The sequence below is a fragment of the Prionailurus bengalensis genome, chromosome E4, assembly GCF_016509475.1.
Source record: "Prionailurus bengalensis isolate Pbe53 chromosome E4, Fcat_Pben_1.1_paternal_pri, whole genome shotgun sequence".
Lineage (NCBI taxonomy): Eukaryota > Metazoa > Chordata > Mammalia > Carnivora > Felidae > Prionailurus > Prionailurus bengalensis.
Window position 1 is genome coordinate 20,723,891 of NC_057360.1, and position 22,174 is coordinate 20,746,064.

The 22,174-nt window shown below is 39.6% G+C and overlaps 2 protein-coding genes across 3 annotated transcripts in view; one reads left to right on the plus strand and one right to left on the minus strand.

The window, feature by feature from the left end:
• Nucleotides 1-22,174, plus strand: part of SOAT1 (sterol O-acyltransferase 1) — an 84,715-nt gene that overhangs the window by 22,165 nt on the left and 40,376 nt on the right. For both annotated transcript variants that reach the window (XM_043568907.1, XM_043568908.1), the window contains one exon: nt 22,111-22,169. In XM_043568907.1, coding sequence (XP_043424842.1) covers nt 22,111-22,169 — 59 coding nt within the window. The remainder of the gene's footprint in view (nt 1-22,110; nt 22,170-22,174) is intronic.
• On the minus strand, nt 6,333-8,415 carry LOC122476339 (heat shock cognate 71 kDa protein-like). The gene is given in 2 exon segments (XM_043568906.1): nt 6,333-7,740; nt 7,743-8,415. Coding segments are annotated over 2 exon segments (1,926 nt in total). The 5' UTR covers nt 8,266-8,415; the 3' UTR covers nt 6,333-6,337.

The following is a 22,174-nucleotide window of genomic DNA, read 5'->3' on the forward strand; positions in this document are numbered from 1 at the left end:
TCTCAAAAATAAACAAACATTAAAACAAATTGAAAAAAAAGAATTATTTATTACATTTTAAATTTCTAATTGTGGTAAGAATATGTCTAACAATATTTATCATTTTAATCATTTTTAAGTGCACAGTTTGGTAGCATTCAGTATATTCACATTGTTGTGCAACAGATCTCCAGAAGTTCTTCATCTTGTAAAACTGAAACTATATCCATTAAAGAACTCCTCATTTCCCTCCATTCCTGCCACCATTCTCCCTTTTCTGTTTTTGTGAATTTGACTACTAGATGTCTTTTTGTTTATTTAGATTGTCTTTAATTTCTTTCAACAGTGTTTTATATTTTTCAGAGTACAAGTTTTGCACTTTTTTGTTACGTTTATTCCTAAGTATATTGTTCTTTTTGATGCTGTTGTAAATGGAGTTGTTTTTGTTTTTGTTTTCTGAAAGTAAATGGAATTCATTTTCTGAGTGTTGCTGCTGTAGACAAATGTCGCTGGTTTTGTATATTGATGCTGCATCCTGCAGCCTTGCTGAATTCCTTTATTGCCTCTAATAGTTTTTGCCTGCGTGGTTTTTGTAGTATTTTTTAATGTACAAGATGATGCTATCTGCCAAGAGTTAGTTTTACTTCCTTATTTCCAGTCTGCATACCTTTTCATTTTGTTGCCTAATTGTACTTGCTAGAATTCCAGTACAGTAGTGAATAAAAAGAATTGGCAAGAGTGAACAAACTTGTCCTGGTTCTGATGTTAGGGAGTAAGCTTTCAGTCTTTCCATTAATTATGATAGCTGTGGGCTACTTTAAATCAGGTTGAGGAAGTTCTCTACCTTTCTTCTAATTTACAGATAGTGCTTATTCTTCACTACCTTTGATTTTGCTGTTTTGTTCCCTTTTATAACTAGTTAATCTACTACTACGAGCCACTAGCATTGGTTTTATCACGTGCCAGGCACTGTTTTAAGTGTTTTACCAATAACAGCTCAGTGGATACATTTTAGTTCTACTCAGTTTCAATATTTTTGATATATGTCTGAACATTGGAGAGCATGCCTTTCAAACAAGTTTTGAGAATCCTTTGGCAAAAATATATGAAAAAAAGTTTTAAATATTCTTATTCTGTAATCATTCCCCTTTGTCCAGTAGATGCATCTAATCATAAAACTGGCCAGTCCACACAGAGCTTTGATCAGCTGAGTAGGTTGAGAGCACATTTTGTTGTTGCTGTTAAGATAAAAGCAAAACATGTTTACTTTAGAAAGTGCAGATAAGCAAAAGTTCAAGTGTGTGCGATTTTTCCTTGGGTGCGTTCCTAGAAATTGTTTCAGGTCAAAGGAATACATTTTTCTGAGGTTCGTGTGGTAGGTATTGCAAAATTGTTCCCTGAAAATAATGTACTCCTAGTAGCAATCTGTGAGTGCCTGTTAGCAACTTTTTTCAGTCATAGATGATACGAACTTTGGAATAAATTATATGGATTTTGAGAGATGAAAAATTCCACTTGAAAAATGCTTTGATGAGACATAACAGTTGCCATCAGCAATAAGTTTATTGAATCTTAATTAGTACTTTTTTAAATAGCTTTTAAGGTCAAAGGAGTAAGTTTGAAGGCCTTAATTCATTACATGAAGATTAGGCAAAAGAAATGGAAAATACTAGCTGAGACTTTCTCTGACAGCTTTTTAACTTAAAAAAAAAAAAAAAAATCATGCTAAACATAGTCCTGAAAAGGTTTCAAATTCTAAGAGGGCAAACAAAATATTGTTAGTGATTATTCTTTTCTGAATTATAATGTATTTGAGGCAAATTTGTGTTTGAGAAGAACTGCTAAAAATCATTTGAATTACAGTTTTGCTTGGGTATGATAGTACATACATTTTTAAATAACAGGATATGAAGTATAACTTGACTATTTTGAAAGAAAAGGCGGTCAATAATTGTCTTTCGCTTCTAATGAGGTAGTCTTCCTGGTTCTACCTCTATATGTTGCCAACCCTGAAACTGGAATAGAATTGCAAATTGTAACAGTGTACTGATGGGGAAAATATACAGTCAACAGTTTTGTTTTTTTTTAATTTTTTTTAATGTTTAGTTTTGAAGGGGAGAGAGAGAGAGAGAGAGAGAGAGAGAGAGTGAGGGGGGAGGGGTAGAGAGAGAGGGAGACACAGAATCTGAAGCCGGCTCCAGCCTCTGAACTGTCAGCACAGAACCCGACACGGGGGCTTGAACTCACAGGCTGAGAGATCATGACCTGAGCCAAAGTCGGACACTTAACCGACTGAGCCACCCAGGTGCCCCTACAATCAACAGGTTTTTTAGGGTGTGGTTGCTAGAGATGTGTAAAGTTGAAAAGTTTGTGGGAAGAGCTTGCGTTTTCAAATCTTTGTTCTACGAAGAACATTCTGGTATCTAGATTGTTTTAATAATATTATTAAAAGTTTCAGTCTTGAAATTCTAGGTTCTTAGAATAAGAATTGCTCTTAGCAGTCATTTATTTATTTTTATTTTTTTAATTAAAATTTTTAGTAGCCTCTAATCCAACGTGGGGCTTGAACTCATAGCCCCGAGATCAAGAGTCACATGCTCTTCCCACTGAGCCAGCCAGTCGCCCCAGCAGTCATTTGATTATGCCCTCCTATGTAACATACATCTCAGATTAAAGTCTGGTTTACTACCTTTCAGTCAACAGGTTAATCAAATGTTGGTTTTGATTTCAAAGTACCTTTGATCTATAAATAAGGCGTTATACCAGGTTTGCTAATTAGGGGAGTTTGGGTGAATAAGATACTAAAACAGAAAACAGTCCTGTGTTGTAAATAATAAGTAAATTAGTAGTAACTAAGTGGTGTAGGAGACTGACGGAGTTGGGGACGAGGCTTGGTTTAGAATGGAGGGAAGTGTCTCACAGAAGTAGAATTTGAGTTTGGTCTTTGAAGAAGAGACTGGAGGAGGGCTTCCAAGCCAGAAGAAAGGTGTGAGTTTGCAAAGGCATGGGGTTGAAGACCGTACAGTGTTAGGTGCTTGCTGTTTGGATTGGTTGGGCAAGGTGGGGAGGTAGTATAGATGGATTTGTGGTTTGTTTTCATGGATAGGAAGCCAAATGGAAAGGCAGGAGGAAGTAAGAAAATGTGGCTTGAAGTCTTGCTGTGTAGTCATTGACTGACTACCTATGTGGATGATTTCTAGCCTGTCAGTACTTAGATTTCCCCTTACTGCAAAACCAAGGAGAGCAAATAGCACTAGGTTTGTTAAGGTATTTTATCTTCTCATTGATGCTGTGGACTCTTCGGTCCCAGATACTAAGGAAACTTGGTAATTCCCCGTGATGTAATATATAAACTGAGAATTGTAATCTGGATGAAATCTTGTATTTTTTTTTTTTTTTTTTTTTTTACCGGAAAGTATCTACTGATTTTAAAATAAGGTCATATGGAGTTGTGAAAATTTAATGATAAACAGGCTAATTCTTTTACTGGGTGTGGCAGTCCACCCACACAATTGATAACAGGTGTGGTGATAAAAGAAAAATAAACCAAAGTTAACTCTAGTTGAGTAATCAGTTTTTAGGTTATTTTGATTATAGAATAGAAGCCTGTTTATAACTATAGAGGCGCCAGGTGGCTCAGTTGGTTAAACGTCTGATTTTATAAAACCACACTCAGATATCACCTCACGCCAGTCAGAGTGGCCAAAATGAACAAATCAGGAGACTATAGATGCTGGAGAGGATGTGGAGAAACGGGAACCCTCTTGCACTGTTGGTGGGAATGCAAATTGGTGCAGCCACTCTGGAAAACAGTGTGGAGGTTCCTCAGAAAATTAAAAATAGACCTACCCTATGACCCAGCAATAGCACTGCTAGGAATTTACCCAAGGGATACAGGGGTACTGATGCATAGGGGCACTTGTACCCCAATGTTTATAGCAGCACTCTCAACAATAGCCAAAGTATGGAAAGAGCCTAAATGTCCATCAACTGATGAATGGATAAAGAAATTGTGGTTTATATACACAATGGAGGACTACGTGGCAATGAGAAAGAATGAAATACGGCCCTTTGTAGCAACGTGGATGGAACTGCTGGAGAGTGTGATGCTAAGTGAAATAAGCAATACAGAGAAAGACAGATACCATATGGTTTCACTTTTATGTGGATCCTGAGAAACTTAACAGAAACCCATGGGGGAGCAGAAGGAAAAAAAAAAAAAGAAGTTAGAGTGGGAGAGAGCCAAAGCATAGGAGACTCTTAAAAACTGAGAACAAACTGAGGGTTGATGGGGGGGGTGGGAGGGAGGGGAGGGTGGGTGATGGGTATTGAGGAGGGCACCTGTTGGGATGAGCACTGGGTGTTGTATGGAAACCAATTTGACAATAAATTTCATATATTGAAAAAAAATTTTAAAAAAGTGAATTATGAACAAAAAAATAAAAATAAAAATAAATGTCTGATTTTAGTTCAGGTCATGATCTGATGGTTTGTGAGGTTGAGCCTGGCATTGGGCTCACTGCTGTCAGCATGGAACCGGCTTCAGATCCTCTGTCTCCCTCTCTCTGCCCCTCCCCTGTTCGCTGTATCTCAAAACTAAATAAACATTAAAAAAAAAAAAAACCCGTTTATAACTTTAAAAAAAATTATAGACCAGTTGTGATTGGTATGTCCATTTATTGCTTTTGTAGATCACCCATAATACACCTTGAAAATCTCAATCTTCTGTCCTCATGCTAAATAATTTGGGGCTATTAGTCTTTCATTAGAAATACAAGATAGTCTAGGGGCACCTGGGTGGCTCAGTCGGTTAAGCGTCCGACTTCAGCTCAAGTCACGATCTCCTGGTTCATGAGTTCAAGCCCTCCGTCAGGCTCTGTGCTGACAGCTCAGAACCTGGAGCCTGATTTGGATTCTGTGTTTCCCTCTCTCTCTGTCCCTCCCCTGTTCAGGCGCTCTTTCAAAAATAAATAAACATTTAAAAAAATTTAAATACAAGATAGTCTGGTTTCATTAAAAAACAAATTGCTGGAATATGCTTATAAATATTTAAATTTAAAGTAGTGTGTTCTCATGGGAAAAAATCAAACACTGGAGATGGTTATAAAGTAATAACTCTCTTTCCCCTAGGTAATCGTTTTCATTTCCCTACATGTAGGATCACATTTGGGATCTCTCCTGTAATTTGCCTTTTCTAAAGTTAGTAAATATTAGATGTTTTTTATTCAGAATATGTAATACTTTTACTTAAGTGTAATAAATACTTCTAAAAGTATTTATGTGAGTATTTCTGTTGTACAAATGCTTGGTAATTTATTTAACTTATCCTTTATTGACTGGCATTTAAGTTGTATCCAGCATTTCAGTATTGTAAACAGTGCTGCAGAGAGCATTCTTAAAACAGTGTCATTGCTTACTTGTGCTAGTATGCTTATAGGATATTTAAAAGTGAAATTACTAGATCAAAGAGTTTTTTATTCAAAATTTAGGTATTACTGAGTTTTCTTTTAAAAATGTTACATCAGTTTACACTCCCACATACATTGTTTCCCCATACAGTTACCAGTAAGTCTTACCAATCTTTTAAATTTTGCTAGTTTGCTTGTTGGGATGTTCACTGGGTGCTGTATGGAAACCAATTTGACAATAACTTATATTTAAAAAAATAAATTTTGCTAGCTTGATGGGTGAAAAATGGGATAAGCGTGAATTTGTTCTCATAAATTATAAGTGAGGTAGGGAGCTTTTTTCATACATTTGTTGACTTTTTATTTTTTCCTTAAAAACCCTATTCATATTCTCTGCCCATTTTTGTTGCCTACATAGTGGCTATATTTTTCTTCTTTTAAAGAATTCTTTCTGTATTTTTTTTTTCAACTTTTTTTTTTTTTTTTTTTTTTTTTTAATTTTTGGGACAGAGAGAGACAGAGCATGAACGGGGGAGGGGCAGAGAGAGAGGGAGACACAGAATCGGAAACAGGCTCCAGGCTCCGAGCCATCAGCCCAGAGCCTGATGCGGGGCTCGAACTCACGGACCGCGAGATCGTGACCTGGCTGAAGTCGGACGCTTAACCGACTGCGCCATCCAGGCACCCCAAGAATTCTTTCTGTATTAAGGAAATCTTTTTTTTTTTTTTTTTTGGTGCCAATTTTAAATAGTTTAAGACATTGCGTTTTCCACTTAACAATACAGCGCTTATAAAGTGTAGTGTTGTATTTCCTTTCCTTGTGCACATATTCCATATTCAAGTATCAAGAATCCTCAGTTGATTAACTGCAGCAGCTCAACTTTAAAACTGTCATGGAATTTGCTACCAATTCGGGTCCTTCAGATGTTTTGTGTGGAACAGTGCTAGACCTATTCTCGGGTTGGCTTAACCTCTTCAGTGGTGGGCCCAGAGGAGGCACCACCAGAGGGAGGAGCTCCACCACCAGGGAGGCCTTCAGGCATACCTCCTGCACTCTGGTACAGCTTTGTGATGATGGGATGGCAGACCTTCTCCAGCTCTTTCTGCTGATGTTCAAATTCTTCTTTTTCTGTGGTCTGGTTCTTATCCAGCCAGTTGATGATTTCATTACACTTGTCCAGAATCTTCTGTTTGTCCTCGTTGTTGATTTTACCCTGAAGCTTTTCATCTTCAGCAGTTGCTTTCATGTTGAATGCGTAAGATTCAAGGGAATTCTTGGAGGACACCTTGTCTTGCCACTTCTCATCCTCAGCTTTGTACTTCTCAGCTTCCTGGACCCTGTGCTCAATGTCTTCCTTGCTCAGGCGACCTTTGTCGTTGGTGATGGTGATCTTGATCTCTTTTCCGGTACTCTTATCCACAGCAGAGACGTTGAGCATGCCATTAGTATCAATATCAAAGGTGACCTCAATCTGAGGAACGCCATGGGGGGCAGGACATATGCCTGTGAGTTCAAACTTGCCAAGTAGGTTGTTATTCTTGGTCATGGCATGCTCACGTTCATAAACCCGAGTGAGCACACCAAGCTGGTTGTCAGAATAGGAAGTGAAGGTTCGGGTCTGTTTGGTATGAATGGTAGTATTGCGCTTGATGAGAACAGTCGTGACTCCACTGGCAGTTTCAACGCCAAGAGAAAGACGAGTGACATCCAACAGCAGCAAACCTTGAACATTTTCATATTTGTCTCCAGAAAGGATGGCTGCCTGAACAGCTGCACCATAAGCGACAGCCTCATCAGGGTTGATGCTCTTATTCAGTTCCTTCCCGCTGGAAATGTCTTGTAGAAGTTTCTGAACCTTGGGGATACGTGTAGAACCACCCACCAAGACAATAGCGTGGATCTGAGACTTGTCTAGCTTGGCATCCCGAAGGGCTTTCTCTACAAGGTCCAGGGTCCCACGGAACAGTTCAGCGTTTAATTCTTCAAACCGGGCATGAGTAATAGAGGTATAGAAGTCGATTCCTTCATATAGAGAATCAATCTCCATACTGGCCTGGGTGCTGGAAGAAGGGGTGCGCTTGTTGCTCTCCCAAGCAGTGTGGAGGTGACAGACCGCCCTGTGGTTCTCGCTGATGTCCTTCTTAGGTTTGCGCTTGAACTCTGCAATAAAATGGTTTACCATTCGGGTGTCAAAGTTTTCTCCACCTAAGTAGGTGTCTCTGGCAGTAGATTTGACCTCAAAGATCCCATCTTCGGTAGTGAGGATTGACACATCAGAAGTGCCACCTCCCAAGTCAAAGATCAGCACATTCCTTTCGGCTCCAATCTTTTTGTCTAAGCCATAAGCAAAGTAGCAGCAGTGGGCTCAGTGATGATTCAAAGTACATGAAGACCAGCAGTAGTTCCAGCATCTCTGGTAGCCTGACACTGAGAATCGTTAAAATAGGCAGGTACTGTGACTACAGCATTGGTAACAGTCCTCCCAAGGTAAGCCTCTGCGATTTCCTTCATCTTTGTCAAGACCATAGAAGACACCTCCTCTGAATAGAAACTTTTGGTCTCTCCCTTGTATTCTACTTGGACCTTGGGCCTGCCAGCATCATTCACCGCCATGAAGGGCCAATGCTTCATATCAGATTGGACAACAGCATCATCAAATGTACGTCCAGTCAGGCGTTTGGCATCAAAAACTGTGTCGGTGGGGTTCATTGCAACTTGATTCTTTGCAGCATCACCAATCAATCGTTCTGTGTCAGTAAAGGTGACATAACTTGGGGTGGTTTGGTTTCCCTGATCGTTGGCAATTATTTCCACTTTCCCATGCTGGAAGACACCCACACAGGAGTAGGTGGTGCCAACTGCAGGTCCCTTAGACATAGTTGCTTCAGTGTGGGCCCGGCCTGGCTTGTAAAGAAGACAGCTACCTGGAGAGCTAATGCCACGTTCAATGAGTGGAAATTGAGCCTTTGAATGTAGTGTGAATATTAAAAAAAATTTTTTTAATGTTTATTCATTTTTGAGAGAGTGCACATGTGAGGGGGAGGGGCAGAGAAAGAGGGAGACGCAGAATCCGAAGCAGGCTGCAGGCTCTGAGCTGTCAGCACAGAGCCTGATGTGGGGCTCAAACTCACGTACTGTGAGATCATGAGCTGAAATCAGATGCTCAACTGACTGAGCCACCCAGATGCCCCACTGTGAATATTTTGTAAACTAGCTGTTTGTTTTTTGACTTTGCTTATGGTGTGCCTTGCCATACTTAGTTTTTATATTGTCAAATATTCTTTTATTGCTTTAAGATTTGTCATGTTTAGGGATTTTCCAAGATGAAAAAGGAAAACAGATGAAATTTTTTGCAATAATTACTCTTTAGGTTTTATAATTTATTTAAATATTTTATCCACCTGAAATTTATTTTGAATGAGGGATCTGTGTAGTTTTCCAAAATGGCTAGTCAGGTTTTTCAACATTATCTATTAAATCACCTTTTCTATATGAATATATACCGATCCTCATTTCTAGTTCATATTCCATTTCTGTGCAGTTAGTACAGACCTGTAATAATTGGTAGTTCTAGAAGATTTTTGAGGTCAATGGAGCAGTAGCTGGTGATAGGTGGATTATACTATCTTATCTCCCCTTTTGCTTTTAAGATTGATAAATGATTGATTCTCTCAAGGGATGCTCACCACAGCCATCCTATGGACTTAAAGTGACTCTTAGATTACTTCTGTCTCTGTGGAGAAGGAAGTGAAGTTGCGATGAAGATCTTCTAAGTCATGGTCAGTGAGAGTTTTTTTTAGAAAATAATCAGGATTTTATTTTATTTTTTAATTTAATTTTTATTTACTTTTTGTTTATTTTTTTATTTTTGAGAGAGAGAGACAGTGTGAGCAAGGGAGGGGCAGATAGAGAGGGAGAGAGAATCCCAAGCATGGAACCTGATATGGGGCTCAAACCGAGGAAACCGTGAGATCGTGACCTGAGCAAAAACTAAGAGTCAGATAAGCTTAACTGACTGAGCCACCCAGGTGCCCCTAATTTAATTTAATTTTTAAAGTTTTATTTATTTGAGTAATCTCTACACCCCACATGGGGCTTGGACCCATGACCCCCAGATCAAGAGTGGCACGTTCTTCTGACTGAATCAGCCAGGAGCCCCATGATTGGGATTTTAAAATGAGTTGAATTTCTCTAGGCAGTAAAACCCTGCTAGTCAGTGCCTGTCTGTTAGCTAATTCTGCACTTGCCGCAAGGAGGCAAAGAAAATGTTTATTAAAAGAATTACAATTTGAAAAAATGGTTTAGTCATTGCTTATTGCTTAGAACTCTACTTTTAATGTAGTCACTATAAGTAGGCCTTGATTTCTTTTCTTTTTTTTTTTTTTTTTTAATTTAAATTTTATTTTTTGTGCTGCTTGTTGCATGACTAGGGGTTAGAAGACAGGTATTCATTCGGGCTTAGTTACTTACTGGCCAGGCCATGTGACTGTGGGCCAGATATTTAATTGCTTTGAATCTTATTTTAAAAATAAAATAACCATCTTGCTTATCATACAGGGCTGTAAAGAATATATATTGTTTAATGTGGTGTCTGGGTGGCTCAGTTGGTTAACCAACTGACTCTTGATCTCAGCACAGGTCTTGCTCTCAGCCCTGTGTTGAACCTACTTACACACACACACACACACACACACATTAAATAAATATGTAACACTTGACGAATGTTGGTAAAACCCCAGATTTAATTTTGTGTACCACTGGGGACATCCATATCATAATTTCAGAAACAATTTTTAGGGAGTAGGTTGGCTCTGAATGTAAATGTGGACAATATAAATGATTTACTGTGTTGAGAGTAATTTGAACAGTCTCTCTAAGGATATGGAATGATCAAGGCAATAGTTTGAAGAGTTACTATTGAAAAAGAGATGGCCTTTGCCGTCCTCTGACATGGGAACAATGGAGAAGAGGGTTGAAGATTGTGAAAAGTAAGAAAGAGAAAACATTTAAGGACTTTATACCCAAGGGATCAACTGGAGGTTGCTTGGTACGGCTGGACTTGAGGAAGGTAGAAAATGTTGAGAGCTATGGTTGTGAGGGCTGTTAAATTCATCAAGAGGTCAAGAAAAGATTTCATTATTCTTTTGCGGGGCTGGTTAGGACTTGACAGCATCAGTTTGGAGCGGGCCCATTTTCTTAATACTCTCTGTAGTGCATGACCATTTGGAATCGGAGAGAGCAGATGGACAGTATCTGGGTTTGGAATATGGCGTGGTGGGTCCAGGAAATTGGTGGCATTGAGGAGAGAAGAGTGGAAATAATGACAGAGGATTGATTAGTAACTCCAGGGTGGGTAAGAAAACTGGTAAAGCAAACAAACTAAAAAACAAAACAGTCTCTGTCAGAAGAAGAGAAACAATTTCCCTAGGTTTCTCTTTAGAGCAATGAAACTTAACTAGAAATTCCCCAGCAGACTGTGTCTCATTGGCCATAATTAGATTACAGGTTATGCTGGATATCTTCCTTTTGTCTCTCTACTCTTTTCTACCCTATTTTGTGTCCTGGGAGGCTGACCTTACTGGACTGTATCCATAGGTTCCCATGCCCTATGGTTTCTGGTAGAGTTTGGTCATGGGGGTTGGGGTCCGGCTGATGGGGAGGGAACTGACAGATCCAAGGGCAGAGAGAGTAAGGTGAGTGTGTTTATAACTTTCGTTATAAAGTTTTCCCTTTATTTAAAGTTACTTTCCTCCGTCTGGGTAACCATCACTCCTGTCTGATAGTTCTCTTAGAAATTCTCTTTGGGTTTCCTTAACCATTTCCCTCCTTTGCCCTTTGAAGCCTAAGGATAGCTTCCCTGGTATTTGTTACTAGCCCTAGAATTCCACACTATCCTTTGTTGCTTTTCTTAAACTCTGCCCGCACATGTATAAAAGGGCCCTCTTTGAACTCCTCTCAGTAAACTAGCTTGAGTGAGTCATTTTTATGCTGTCCTTGCTCTGACAGATACTCATGCCCAGTCTTAAATCAGTCTGGCAAAGGGAATGAAACACATGCCCTTATTGGGGAAGCAGCCAACAGCATTCGCCATAGTTAGGTTAACTTAACAAAAAGTCGTGTACATACCTATCAGTTTTGTCAGCCAGATTTACAGTAAATTAGCCATCTAGAACAGGAGTTGGCAAACACAGCCATGTTTGTGTGTGGAGTGAATGGACCATATGGCCCGCAAAGCCTGAAATACTTGCTCTCTGGCCCATTGCAGAAAAAGATGTGCTGACCCCTCATTTAGAGCTACACCGTTCATGGGACACCTGAGTGGCTCATTAGGTTAAGTGTCTTGACTCTGGATTTTGGCTTAGGTCACGATCTCACGGTTTGTGGGGTTCCTTGTAGGAACAGCACAGAGCCTGCTTGAGATTCTCTCTTTTTCTGCCCCTCTTCCTCTGTCTCTCTCAAAACAAATAAACTTGAAAAAGAACCATACTGTTCAGTATGGGAGCTAGTAGACCTACATTTCAGTATCGTCTAGTTTAGCACTGGAAATGTGACTAGTCTGAATTGAGATAACACTGTAATTATGAAATACCACATTTCAAGGACTCACTTATACCTGTTGTGGCTCCTAGAAAAGTTAAAGTTACGTATGTGGTTCACATTATATTTCTGTTGGACAGCACTCATCTGGAAAGTTGGTCATTTAGCAAGTAAGTAGATAAAAAGCTACCCTTAGGCAAAAAGCTTATTAAAATCAGTTTTATAAAGCAAAGCAAGCATGGCACCCAGAGAGACATTTGACCCAGGTTCAAGTCCCAAAAAAACCCAAGTTTTTATAAGTCTTTATGCTCACTCTTTCCTCTATAATAATCTGTCTAGCACCTGTTCACTATGATTTTTCTTTATCATCTGGGACTCAGCTCAAATATTGACTTCCTCTGCAAAAGCTCGCTCCACCCCACAGTCATCTGTATGTTGAAATTACCTACATTCGCACATTTCTCCTGAGATTCTAAAGGAAGGGTTTAGGATATGTGTGTACTACCCTTTATATATTGGGTACTCACTGGGTTTTTACTTAATGAGTTGAATATATAATTGAATGAATAAATGAGTTACCTATTTAACGAGCTTGGTTATGTGTCTTTTCCTTCTGGGTAACCTTGGCAATGGATTTGGCATAGCAGTGTAAACATAGGATTGTTAGAGGAAGCGGATTTGACACAAAGCCATGAAGAGACCGCCCCATCGAAAGGCACAGCTCCTTGGAGTTGTTTGGTGTAGTCCTGATTGCTCTCATTTCAGTTTTACTGTAGGTATTGATAGCATAGTACAATAAATGATCGCTTTTACTGGACATAAAAAGTATGTAGGATACAGTTGGGTTTTTTTTTTTAAGGTGGTATATGATAAGGTGGCATGTGATAATTTTAGAAAGTTCTTCATCACAACTGGTTAAAATAAGATTTTTGATATTTCAGAGAATAAATTTTAAATATTCCCATTAAATAAATATAGACTTCACAAGGGTTAAGTAGTGTTCACAAAGGTAAATGTTGCAAACCTGGTTTATTTGTTGGAGATGAGAGTGCTAGGAGAAAACAAAATGTAGAGTAGTTTGTTTGTTGGTTTTTTTTTTTTTTAAGGGATTTATCCTTGGGTCTGTTAATTAGATGTTATCAGTTAATGCTCAGTTTTCAAGGATATTAATGTTACAAGTTAGTGATATCAGTAGACCTAGGAAGATCTTACAGAAATTGCATGATCAATGTTTTAGAAACCTAGAAACCTTGAGTTGAGTTATATGGTTGGAAGTCTGTACTTTAAATCATTGCATGTTAGAAGGGCACCTGTGTGGCTCAGTTAACCATCTGACTTTGGCCCCGGTCATGTTCTCATAGTTCGTGAGTTTGAGCCCCCGTGTTGGGCTCTGTGCTGACAGCTCAGAGCCTGGAGCCTGCTTGTGGATTCTGTGACTCCCTCTCTCTGCCTGTCCGCCATTCGTACTTTGTCTCTCTCAAAAATAAGTAAAAAATGTTAAAAAATTTTTAAGAAATCATTGCATGTTAGCTTTAAGGGCATTATTCTTCTGGCTTTTTTGACATTTAATTTTTTAATTTTTTGGTAGTAAGAAAGTAAATCTTCTGAATATGTGTGAAGTTAATTTTAAGGTGAAGGAACATGAGTAGAATTGGCTTTTTAATATATTTTTCTTCCACTGTGTAGCTTTTTTTTTTTTTTCAACTTTTTTAAAATTTATTTTTGGGACAGAGAGAGACAGAGCATGAACAGGGGAGGGGCAGAGAGAGAGGGAGACACAGAATCGGAAACAGGCTCCAGGCTCCGAGCCATCAGCCCAGAGCCTGATGCGGGGCTCGAACTCCCGGACCACGAGATCGTGACCTAGCTGAAGTCGGACGCTTAACCGACTGCGCCACCCAGGCACCCCATTCCACTGTGTAGCTTTAATGTCATTGAGGGAGGCTTTCAGAGGCTAGTCTAGCTGTGAGCAAAAATACTCCCTATTTTCCAGTTCCCAACTAGTCAAAACCAGTTTGTAATGGTGGTTATGTTATTTATGGATAAACAGATGCCTTTTGGAAGTGATGTACAGGTAGTGAGAATTAATCTTTTACAATGATTCTCTCCCCATTCTCCCATGGTAATTGAATTAGTTGAAGGGAAGAAGCTTCAGTATTCATTTATTTATGAAATAGATTATTTATGACACCATGGTCCGATCGTAGATGGTAGAGAACTAAATAAAAGTGTTATAATTGACAGAAAAATCAAATTAATATTTGTCTTAGTCATATTTCTTGCCTATTTAGTTAAAGTTTGTGACTGTCTTCAAAATTTATCTTCTCCTACCTACCCTCATTGCCATTTGTTTTGGTTTATGACCTCATTTCTTGTCTGAATTTATTGCATTTCTCTCTTCTGTGGTCCTTTTCATTCTGCCAGAGTGGACTTTCCCATATCAAATCAGTTATTTTCCTGCTTAAAATTCTTAGTTTCCTCATAGCCCTTGTTAAAATACACCCAGGCTCTTCATGACATGATCTCTAGCCTCCTTCCCAGTTACAAACTCCACCACTGTCAAAGGTTGAAGATACTGATCCACTGTCTGGTGGCTTCTGTTGTTGGCATTGGTAAGTCAGGCATAACTGCAATTCTTTCATAGGTGGTACTTGCTTTCTGGCTGCTTTTGAGAGGTGTTTTTTTTTTTTTTTTTTAATTTTTTTTTCAATATTTATTTTTGGGACAGAGAGAGACAGAGCACGAACGGGCGAGGGGCAGAGAGAGAGGGAGACACAGAATCGGAAACAGGCTCCAGGCTCTGAGCCATCAGCCCAGAGCCTGACGCGGGGCTCGAACTCCCGGACCGCAAGATCGTGACCTGGCTGAAGTCGGACGCTTAACCGACTGCGCCACCCAGGCGCCCCGAGAGGTGTTTTTTAAAATAAACCTGTGTGTTACAGTTTCACTAGGATATATCTTTTTTTTTTGAGCATGTAATTTATTTTATTTTATTTTATTTTATTATTTTTTTAATATGAAATTTGTTGTCACGTTGGTTTCCGTACAACACCCAGTGCTCATCCCAACAGGTGCCCTCCTCAGTGCCCATCACCCACTTTCCCTTCCCTCCCACCCCCCATCAATGCTCGTTTTTTTTTTCATTTTTTTTTTTTCATTTTTTTTTTCAACGTTTATTTATTTTTGGGACAGAGAGAGGCAGAGCATGAACGGGGGAGGGGCAGAGAGAGAGGGAGACACAGAATCGGAAACAGGCACCAGGCTCCGAGCCATCAGCCCAGAGCCTGACGCGGGGCTCGAACTCATGGACCGCGAGATCGTGACCTGGCTGAAGTCGGACGCTTAACCGACTGCGCCACCCAGGCGCCCCTTTTTTTCATTTTTTAAGAGTCTCTTATGGTTTGCCTCCTTCCCTCTCTAACTTTTTTTTTCCGCTTCCTCTCACCCATGGTTTTTGTTAACTTTCTCAGGATCCACATAAGAGTGAAAACATATGGTATCTATCTTTCTCTGCTTGACTTATTTCACTTAGCATAATACTCTCCAGTTCCATCCACGTTGCTACAAAGGGCCAGATTTCATTCTTTCTCATTGCCACGTAGTATTCCATTGTATATATAAACCATAATTTCTTTATCCATTCGTCAGTTGATGGACATTTAGGCTCTTTCCATAATTTGGCTATTGTTGAAAATGCTGCTATAAACATTGGGGTACAAGTGCCCCTATGCATCAGCACTCCTGTGTCCCTTGGGTAAATTCCTAGCAGTGCTATTGTTGGGTCATAGGGTAGATCTATTTTTAATTTTTTGAGGAACCTCCACACTGTTTTCCACAGCGGCTGCACCAGTTTGCATTCCTACCAACAGTGCAAGAGGGTTCCCGTTTCCCCACATCCTCTCCAGCATCTGTAATCTCCTGATTTGTTCATTTTAGCCACTCTGACTGGCGTGAGGTGATATCTCAGTGTGGTTTTGATTTGTATTTCCCTGATGAGGAGTGATGTTGAGCATCTTTTCATGTGCCTGTTGGCCATCTGGATGTCTTCTTTGGGGAAGTGTCTATTCATGTCTTCTGCCCATTTCTTCCCTGGATTATTTGTGTTTCAGGTGTGGAGTTTGGTGAGCTCTTCATAGATTTTGGATACTGGCACTTTATCGGATATGTCATTTGCAAATATCTTTTCCCATTCCATCGGTTGCCTTTTAGTTTTGTTGATTATTTCCTTTGCAGTGCAGAAGCTTTTTATCTTGATGAAATCCCAATAGCTCATTTTTGCTTTTAATTCCCTTGCCTTTGGGGATGTGTCAAGTAAGAAATTGCTACGGCTGAGGTCAGAGAGGTCTTTTCCTGCTTTCTCCTCTAGGGTTTTGATGGTTTCCTGTCTCACATTCAGGTCTTTCATCCATTTTGAGTTTATTTTTGTGCATGGTGTAAGAAAGTGGTCTAGTTTCATTCTTCTGCATGTTGCTGTCCAGTTCTCCCAGCACCATTTGCTAAAGAGACTGTCTTTTTTCCATTGGATATTCTTTTCCTGCTTTGTCAAAGATTAGTTGGCCATGCGTTTGTGGGTCCAATTCTGGAGTCTCTATGTAAGTGTAGATTTTTATTTATCCTGCTTGGGATTCTTTGACCTTATTTCATTTGAGGATTGGTCTCCTTCCACAATTCTGGAAAGTTCTCAGCCATTACTTTTTTGTCTCCCATTATAGACCTTTGATGGGGTGCATTTTGGACCTTCTCATTCTCCATGCCTTTTTTCCAAGTGAAGTATTGTGAAAGGGTATAAATAATCTAAATTTCCAATGGGGGATTAAATATAGTAAGTTTCAGCCATAAAAACAGAATAATAGGCAAATAAAAATGATACAGAGGCATATGTAGTGACATGGAAAGATATTCACAATATATTAAGTGAAAAAAGCAAGTTCTAAAACTATGCATGCTTCCACTTTTATAGTATGTATATTTGCCAAAGTAGAAGGACAAATGGTATCTACCAAAGTCCTAATATTAGTTACTTGAACACTATAGGACATAGGGTAGTTTTGTTAGAGCTCTTTTGGGAGAGAGCATTTGGGATTTTAATTTCCTGTAATGAAGATTACTTTTAGAATAGGGAGAGAGAGCTATTAAATTTAAATTAGCCCAAATATGGGGTGCCTGGGTGGCTCAGTCAGTTAAGCATCGGCTCAGGTCACATTCTCATGGTTCGTGGGTTCAAGCCCTGTTTTGGGCTCTGTGCTGACAGCTCGGAGTCTGGAGCCTGCTTCAGATTTTGTGTCTCCCTCTCTCTCTCAGCCCCATGCACGCTCTCTCTCAAAAATAAACATTAAAGAAAAAAAAATTAGCCCAAATTTGCCCCCAACATTCATTCTGGTGTTAAAGAACAAAAATTCAACTGGGTGAATTTGAGGATCTAATTGGCTTTATTAATTGATTCATGAATCGGACATCAACCCGTCAGGCAAGTAGGGGGGAGCTCAGAGGAGCTGTACAAACTGGAAAGATTTTATAGGCAGAAACTGGGCAGGACGATTAGTAAAAGAAAGGGCAGGAGTCTTATTGGGTGGATTACCTTCTCTTCCTTTGGGAGGGGGTGGGATGTAGAAGCCCATGTGACTGATGACCTCACTGATACTGACCAGAGAATTCCTGATTGGGTAAAACTGCATTTCAGGAAGTGGTAGAAACTTTAATTAGGTTAGGTTCCTAACCTAATGACTTGGCCTGGCATATGTGACTCCCATTTTTGGCCTGTGGTTTTCTTTTTTAACCTGCAAAGTATTTCTAGGAAATTACTTATAACTTAGAATGCCCTTCACTCCTTCTTTTAAGTAGAATATACTGTAGCAATTGTTGATTCTGAAACAAAAATACTCAGGTAAATTTTGCCAAGGAAAATAGATAAGAAAATGTAAATTCTCATTAAAAGATACTACTAAAATGATACAAAGTTACATTATAGGTTTTTACAAAGACAGCAAAGAGAAGTGGTGGTCTTCATATGTTTCAGCTCACATTCTGTTCTGTTCTATCCATTTATTTGTGTGGAAAATCTCTCTACACATGATGATGTCTGATATTATTGGTTCCTATGGTAGAGTAGACACCTTGACATTTCAATTAAAAAGATAAAATAGGAGCGCCTGGGTGGCTCTGTCTGTTGAGTGTCCGACTTTGGCTCAGGTCATGATCTCATGGTTTGTGAGTTTGAGCCCCGTATCAGGCTCTGTGCTGATAGCTCGGAGCCTGGAGCCTGGTTCGGATTCTGTGTCTTCTTCTTTCTCTGCGTCTCCCCACTCATGGTCTGTCTCGCTCTGTCTCTTTCTGTCTCTCTCAAAAAATATTAATAAACATTAAAAAATTTTTAAAAAGATGAAATAGCATTTAGTATCAGATTACAAAATTCCTTTTCTGGAAGAAGATACTATAATATCTGAAGGTATGCTTTGAAAAAAATACAAAAATGAAAAAGGTACCATTTCAAGATCACTAAGTCTATGTTGAACTTAAGTGAATTTCAGTAAAACTCTCATTCAAAGGAAAATCTAACGTTAACAAGAGGTTCCAATAACATTATTTTAGTAAGCAAAATGAGCAGTATATGCAACTGTTAATGGGCACCAAGTTCAGTAGAGTAGACATTAGCTTCTGCATTGACATTTAATTTTTCAAGTTATGTTAAAAGTGTTGCTTTAAGCTGTGAATCTTTTGCCAAAGAAAAACTTTAAAAAATTTTTTTATTTAAGTAATTTTATTTTCTTTCTGTAGATAGGAAGGATACAAGTTAGAAATTTTACCAAGAAAACTTAAATGTTTAATAAAGATATCAAAAGCTAAAACTTGGCTAAGCTATTATGCAAGATACTGTGTGTAAAGACAGACTCATGAATGGAGGCAAATTTCATTCAAAATGAACTCTACCCTTATTTTATTAAAAGGGCAGACAGGTGCCTGGGTGGCTCAGGCGGTTAAGTGAGTGAGTCTTGGTTTTCGTCTCAGGTCACGATCTCATGAGGTTGTGAGTTTGAGCCCCACGTTGGACTCTGTAGCTAGTAGCACAGAGCCTGCTTGGGATTCTCATTCTCTCCCTCTCTCTCTGCCCCTCCCCTGCTCACAATGTCTCTTTCTCAAATAAATGAACTTTAAAATAAAATAGAAAGAATAAAAGAGCAGACAGTCCGCCTGCTTGCTTAAATTATAGTAGTACTGTGATTCACTGTGAAGTTAAGGAACTGTCTTTGAGTCCATGACAGTCATAAATCACAATGTACGGTGGGTATGGGAGTCATAAAGAACAACAGGTTCTCATAAAAAACAAATATTTTAAGACCTTGAAAATCAACTTTTCTTGAAAATCATGAAGAAGGTGCTCAGGTTAGATTAATAATAGACTGATAACCTCAGTTAAATTAAACATTAGGGAGCTACATTAATGCGACTTAATATACAGAAAGGAATCTTTCAGAATAAGGAGATTAGAATGAAATGAATTTTAGATTATTTTCTCCCCGCCCCCCCCCCAAAAAAGAAACCCCAAAACAACCGTGTGCGCGTTATGCAGGCATTCCCTATTCCTCACCCTCCTGCCCCTGACCCCTGGACAACCACAAACCTTCTGTCTCTGTAGAATTGTCTATGTTGGATTTCATCTAATGGAGTCCTACAACGTGTAAATCTTTTGTGACTGACTTTCATTCAGCATGTTTTCAAGTTTCATCCATATTGAAGTGTGTATGAGTGTTTCTCCTGTTATTGCTGGGTGATATCCCATTCTGTGGCTCGACCACATTCTGTTAATCAGTTAATGGATATTTGAGTTGTTTCACTTTCTGTTAATATAAATAATGCTTCTGTAAACATTCATATACCAGTTTTTGGCTGGGCATCAGATTGTGACCTGAGCTGAGACCAAGAGTTTGGACGTTTAACCTACCGAGCCACCCAGGCGCCCTGTTACAGGTGTTTGTAGACACTTCTCTAATTGTATCCTAGAAGAGCTGTCACATCCAGTCCTTAAGTAATACTGTTCTCAGAATTTCCTACATGTACAGCTCTTTTCTCCCCACCAGCATTATTGAGATAAAACTGACGCATTAACATTGTGTAAGCTTATGGTATACAATGGCCAGCACTTGCTATTTTTGATTATAGCCCCCTGGTGGGTATGAAGTGGTATTTCTTCATGTTTTGATTTGCATTTCCTTGGTGGCCAGTGATGTGGAGCATCTTTTCATGTGATGTTGGCTATTTGTGTATCTTTCAGGGAGCAATGTTTGTTCAGATACTTTGCCCATGTTTAAATTGGATCACTTGTCTTTTTATTATTGAGTTGTAAGAGTTCTTTATATATTTTATTTTTTTAAATGTTTATTTTTGAGAGAGAGCGAGCAAGTAGGAGAGGGCAGAGAGAGAGGGCGAGAGAGAATCTGAAGCAGGCTTTGCACTGTCAGCACAGTCTGACGTGGGGCTCAGTCTCACGAACCCATGAGATCATGGCCTAAGCTGAAATAACGAGTCGGCACTTAACCGAATGAGCCAGCCAGGTGCTCCAATATATATACTTTAGAGTGCTCTATACATACGAGTTCCTGATCAGATTGGCAGATTTTTTTTGTCTTATTTTGTGTGTTGTCTTTCTGCTTTTCTCATGTTGTCCTTTGCAGCAAAAAAAATTTTAAAAATTTTTGATGAAGTCCAATGTATCTAATTTTTCTATGGTTGCATGTGCATTTTAGTAGTTACAGTTGCAAGATCCATTCACAGAGTCTAATTTCTCATACTGTCAGTATTGGCTCTTATAGCATCATATGATTAATGTTGTGAACGTTGTATGTACATACAGTAGTTGTTTTTTTTCCTTTAACCTTTTTTTTTTTTTTTTGAGAAACACGAGGGAGGGGCAGAGGGAGAGAGAGAACCTTTAAAAAAAATTTTTTTAATGTTTATTTTTTTTTACTTAAAAAAATTTTTTTTAACGTTTATTTATTTTTGAGACAGAGAGAGACAGAGCATGAACGGGGGAGGGGCAGAGAGAGAGGGAGACACAGAATCGGAAGCAGGCTCCAGGCTCTGAGCCGTCAGCCCAGAGCCCGATGCGGGGCTCGAACTCACGGACCGCGAGATCGTGACCTGAGTCGAAGTCGGACGCTTAACCGACTGAGCCACCCAGGTGCCCCTTAATGTTTATTTTTGAGAGAGAGAGAGAGAGAGAGAGAGAGAGAGAAAGAAAGAGACAGAGCATGAGTGGGGGAGGGGCAGAGAGAGAGAGGGAGACACAGAATCCGAAGCAGGCTCCAGGCTCTGAGCTGTCAGCACACAGCCTGATGCGGGGCTAGAACTCAAACTGAAAGATCATGACCTCAGCTGAAGTCGGACACTTAACTGACTAAGTCACCCAGGTCCAGAGAGGGAGAGGGAGAGAGGGAGACTCTTAAGCAGGCTCCGCTGTCAGCGCAGATCCTGATGCAGGGCTCGATCCCATGACCCTGGGATCATGACCTGAGCTGAAATCAAGAGTTGGATGCTCAACTGACTAAGCCACTCAGGCACCTGTCTTCTTCTGTATAAATTATGTATAAATTTCCTTCTGCTGATAGTGCCCATGCTTCATTTTTTTTTTTAACTTTTTTTTTTTTTTTTTAATTTTTGAGACAGAGAGAGACAGAGCATGAACGGGGGAGGGGCAGAGAGAGAGGGAGACACAGAATCGGAAACAGGCTCCAGGCTCTGAGCCATCAGCCCAGAGCCCGACGCGGGGCTCGAACTCACGGACCGAGAGATCGTGACCCGGCTGAAGTCGGACGCTTAACCGACTGTGCCACCCAGGCGCCCCCATGCTTCATTTTTTAAGAGGTGTCATGTTTTGTGGTTTTACCGTAATTTACATAGTCATCCTCTTCTGCTTGATTTTCAACTTCATGATTTAAATAGTGCTGGTTAGGGGCACCTGGGAGGCTCAGTCAGTTAAGAGTCTCACTTTGGCCCAGATCATGATTTCATGGTTCGAGAGTTTGAGCCCTGTGTTGGGCTCTGCACTGACAGTATGGAGTCTGCTTGGGGTTCTCCCTCTCCCTACCTCCCCTCCCCAAAATGAATAAATAAACTTTAAAAAAAAGAAAAGAAATTGTGCTGGTTAGCTGTATCCATCAACTTAAAAGTTACCTTTTTTTCTTTCTTTAGGTAGGATTGACATAAAACAGTTGATGGCAAAGAAGCTACGGTTGACAGCAGAGGCAGAGGTAAG